Below are 3,540 nucleotides of genomic sequence, written 5' to 3'. Positions count from 1 at the left end.
TTGGTGAATTATACTTGTGAAGAATATTCAAATATAAATTGTTTACGTTAATGCTTATATCTGAGTTTTAATTCAAACCTTATAATAAATATGAAATAAAAACACAATGGGTTTCCTTTTGCCGCCCAAACACGAATTTGGCGAAGAAGACCAAAATTAAACCTCCGGGGCGCTCACTCGCCAGGCGAAACGCGGAATTGTCATCTCAAAGCACTATGGCAACTTAGGTCACGACTCAGATCTCATGTGGAAAGCGCGAAAGCGAAGATGTAAAAACACTTCATAATACATTTTATAACATTTATTTTAGTTAATTACAAAAAATGTCAGGATCGCATCTTTCCTAAATTAAGTTATTGAAAGAAGTTTACATGTTCTGGAGAACAAGGGCAAGGCTAGGGGTAGTCTAGCTGCGGAGCGCCGGCGCCCGCCGCGTCCTCGACGTACTGCAGCAGCGCCGCCGCCACCGTGCCCGCCGTGAACAGCGCCATCACGGCAGACCACGCCGCCAGCGCCTTGTTCATCGCGCCGTCTGCACTGCCCACCTCCACACGACACCTTTATCCTTCGCTTCACAGCCACACTTCTCTCCTGCCTCCTCGGTTTCAGTTCGCTCGCATCTCAAATGTCACATTAATGTCATAAATAGCAGCTGTGACAGCTTCGTTTGAGATGGTTTCAGAAGAGCCATTTTACTTTACTCCTTTACTCTTTCCATTATTTGACTGTTTTGATTAAAATAAATATCTATCTATTGTATATTTCGTGGAGTGAACTAACATTTACTTTGTTTAAATTCCATGAACCATATGAAAAGTTGCAAGCTGCAGTTAGTTTAATCCGGAACACGTGTCCGTACATGACACTTCCATTGAATTAAAAAATGTTATAATAATAATATTATTAATATACTATGATATAGTTTAGGCAACAAGAGGGACACGTTTACTCTCAGGTAAATAAATATAAAAAGATAAAAATAAAGTTAGACATTTATTCAACTGCAAATGGTAGAATTTAACCAGTCGACAACAGTAGCAACATTGACGTACAGTGCGGGGCCGCATGCTTCCCCGCAGGGCCCCGCCGCCAGCACCCCCACCAGCCGCGAGTCCCGCAGCAGCGGTGCCCCCGCGCATTGGTTGCAGGCGGGCGGAGCGCGCGCCGGGCCCGCGCACAGCGGCGCCGCGCCGCAGCTGCCCGCGCCCGCGCCCGCCGCCGCGCCCTGCGCCAGGTGTCGCGGCGCCCACCCCGCCCCGCACTGCGCCCCCGCCAGCGTGCGCACCACCAGCACGCGCACTGCGCGCCGCCCCGAGCCCCGCCCCACGCCCCGCCCCTCCGAGCCGCTCGCAATCCTAGTAGAGACATTACAATGATTTACAGTGATAGTAGACAACAAAAATAAATAAGATTCTTTAAAAAAATATATAAAAACCTGGGACTTCCATATCCGAGTACATTGAACTCCTCCCCGATGGTAATCATGAGGGCGTCCAGCATCGAGGGCAGCTTCACCGCGGACTGTCCGTATTTGATCAAACTGTCTTCAGATCTTAAAACCGCCACATCGTATTTCTTACTAATCCCTTGATACTCGGGATGTATGAGGACATCAGACACCGTATGCATCTGTCCGATGTGCCCATCCCCGTACCTCTCTATGATGACAAATGTATCCACAGAGTCCACCTCTTCAATGGATTCGATACAACTCGCTGCCGTAAGAGTACAGTATTCAGATATTATAGTCAAAATACATCCAAAAATTATATCCTGTATGTCCTGTATATTCACCTTTCCAAGTGCGAGTACGTAGGACTTGTCAACATCGTCTGCCAGATCACCATCTGGTGGTTCAGGTGTCCATGTTGACATTGCACCATTGTCATAATAGTGTATGACACTATCTGTCTTCTGTGATGGTCTCCAGGTACATTCAATGTCAGAGCTTAAAGTTGTGTGATTAGTTGAAGAAATTGGTATAGTTGTTAAAGTTGTGTTTGTCTGTGATGATGTACTAAATGGTTCATGAGTAATTTTAGTTGGTTCAATGTCATAAAAATGTTTAGCTGCCGAACATGCCAGAAGGTGTAAAATCAGAAAAGTCAAAAAAGCAACAAACAAAACTAAGAGCACTAGTTGCAAAGCGGTAAGAGCACATTCGGTCCTCGTAAAGGATCTCATCCATCCTTTAAATTCCTTCCAGCATTCATTGCACATTTTACATTCATTTTCAATGTTTACATTTTTGTGGCAAACAACACAGACTTTGACAGGCCATGACCATACAGATTGTCTACATTGTGACATATGTTGCTTTTGTTTAATGTAAGTTCTTGCCGTCCCTAAACAAAAAGAGTATTTTATAACAAATGGCAAAGAAAGAAAAAACATGACAATTAACACTCAATGTATTATATGTAAAATATACCTTCTGTGAGTAGATGGAACAGTATCAATATTTTGCCCTAGGACAAATGGTTTTCTGAATGGCCTCGCTCGACATCCGAACCTCAGCTGGCCCGACTCCTTGCGGCCTCCGAACCCCCCGCCCAGCCTGCGCGGCCGCCAACCCGAAAGCCGTCTCTCCGCCTCCCGCTCCACTATCACCTCTGATCCATCCAGCATCTCTGCATGCATCTCCTTCCACGCTGCATCAGCAGAACTTATACTTTCATATTCTACAAAAGCGTATTGTTTTGATTTCCCTGTCACAATATCTTTTACCAAACGACAATGGAGGACTTTTCCAAATTTTGAAAATTCAGATTGGATTGTTTCCTGAAACACAACAAAATAATATATACTATTACAAACTCTTTTATAACACTACATTTTTATTATCACGCATATATTTGTATTGACATATCACCTGTGTTGTCCGATGGTTCAATCGGCCAATGAACAACGTATGGCGAGGATCACCTCTGACTTGCTTGTTGGGAGTATATTCCGAAAACATGGCGCGCAGAACTGCGCGGTCGTGAGCCTCGCAGTCGGTGCCTAACAACAATTACAATGCTTACAACAATTTATTTTTTCTGGAATTATTTGTTATGTTATTCCCAATAATCTTTTTAATTACTTACCATCAATAGAAGCTATTTTTATCGGATCATATTCTGTAGCTATTCTATTATATTCGTTATCATTGCGAGACATCGTGCAATTTTCTTTGTTTTATTGTTTTTCCGATCCGAAGTAACGAAATCGAAATGTTGAAGTTGATTTGTAACATAAGAATGGGCGTTGAATCAAGTGTTGATATTCCTTCAACTTTTCAACCGTTGACCGCTTTTTCATTTAATTAGATGAATTCAACGTTAATTATTCACATAGCAATCACAGGTCATGTTTTTTCCACCACCAATCTTCGGGTCTCTGTTTATTAAATGTAATAACTATTTGTTTCGTTCACGCCAGGCATGCGAAACTCTATTAGTCTATGGTACAAATTGAACGCAAACGGAGATCCTCCATCTTGAAAATTGTGTCTATCCCACTCATAAGTTTCTCTATAATTTTTGGGCTGTTTAAAAA

General features: G+C 42.9%; 2 protein-coding genes across 3 annotated transcripts; both read right to left on the bottom strand.

Moving 5' to 3' along the window:
• Positions 1–395: 395 nt before the first annotated feature.
• On the bottom strand, positions 396–2,315 carry LOC106116937 (uncharacterized). Its single transcript, XM_013310996.1, has 3 exons — positions 1,436–2,315; positions 1,023–1,355; positions 396–537 (listed from the first exon to the last, which is right to left on the bottom strand). Exons 1-3 carry the CDS (start codon positions 2,308–2,310, stop codon positions 396–398), a joined length of 1,350 nt encoding a protein of 449 aa, XP_013166450.1. The 5' UTR covers positions 2,311–2,315.
• Positions 2,253–3,534, bottom strand: LOC106116984 (U11/U12 small nuclear ribonucleoprotein 35 kDa protein). Of its 2 annotated transcripts, none has more exons than XM_013311048.1 (4): positions 3,090–3,534; positions 2,873–3,003; positions 2,432–2,781; positions 2,253–2,345 (listed from the first exon to the last, which is right to left on the bottom strand). In XM_013311048.1, exons 1-4 carry the CDS (start codon positions 3,160–3,162, stop codon positions 2,324–2,326), a joined length of 576 nt encoding a protein of 191 aa, XP_013166502.1. In that variant the 5' UTR covers positions 3,163–3,534; the 3' UTR covers positions 2,253–2,323. The 2 variants fall into 2 exon arrangements, with proteins under 2 accessions (XP_013166502.1, XP_013166503.1); XM_013311049.1 differs by having other exon boundaries at positions 2,873–3,021; positions 3,090–3,181.
• Positions 3,535–3,540: the final 6 nt, after the last annotated feature.

Source organism: Papilio xuthus, unplaced genomic scaffold (assembly GCF_000836235.2).
Source record: "Papilio xuthus unplaced genomic scaffold, Pxut_1.1 DF827680.1, whole genome shotgun sequence".
Taxonomy (NCBI): domain Eukaryota; kingdom Metazoa; phylum Arthropoda; class Insecta; order Lepidoptera; family Papilionidae; genus Papilio; species Papilio xuthus.
The sequence above is the reverse complement of the archived record's forward strand: the minus strand, read 5'-3'. Positions and strand labels throughout refer to the sequence as shown.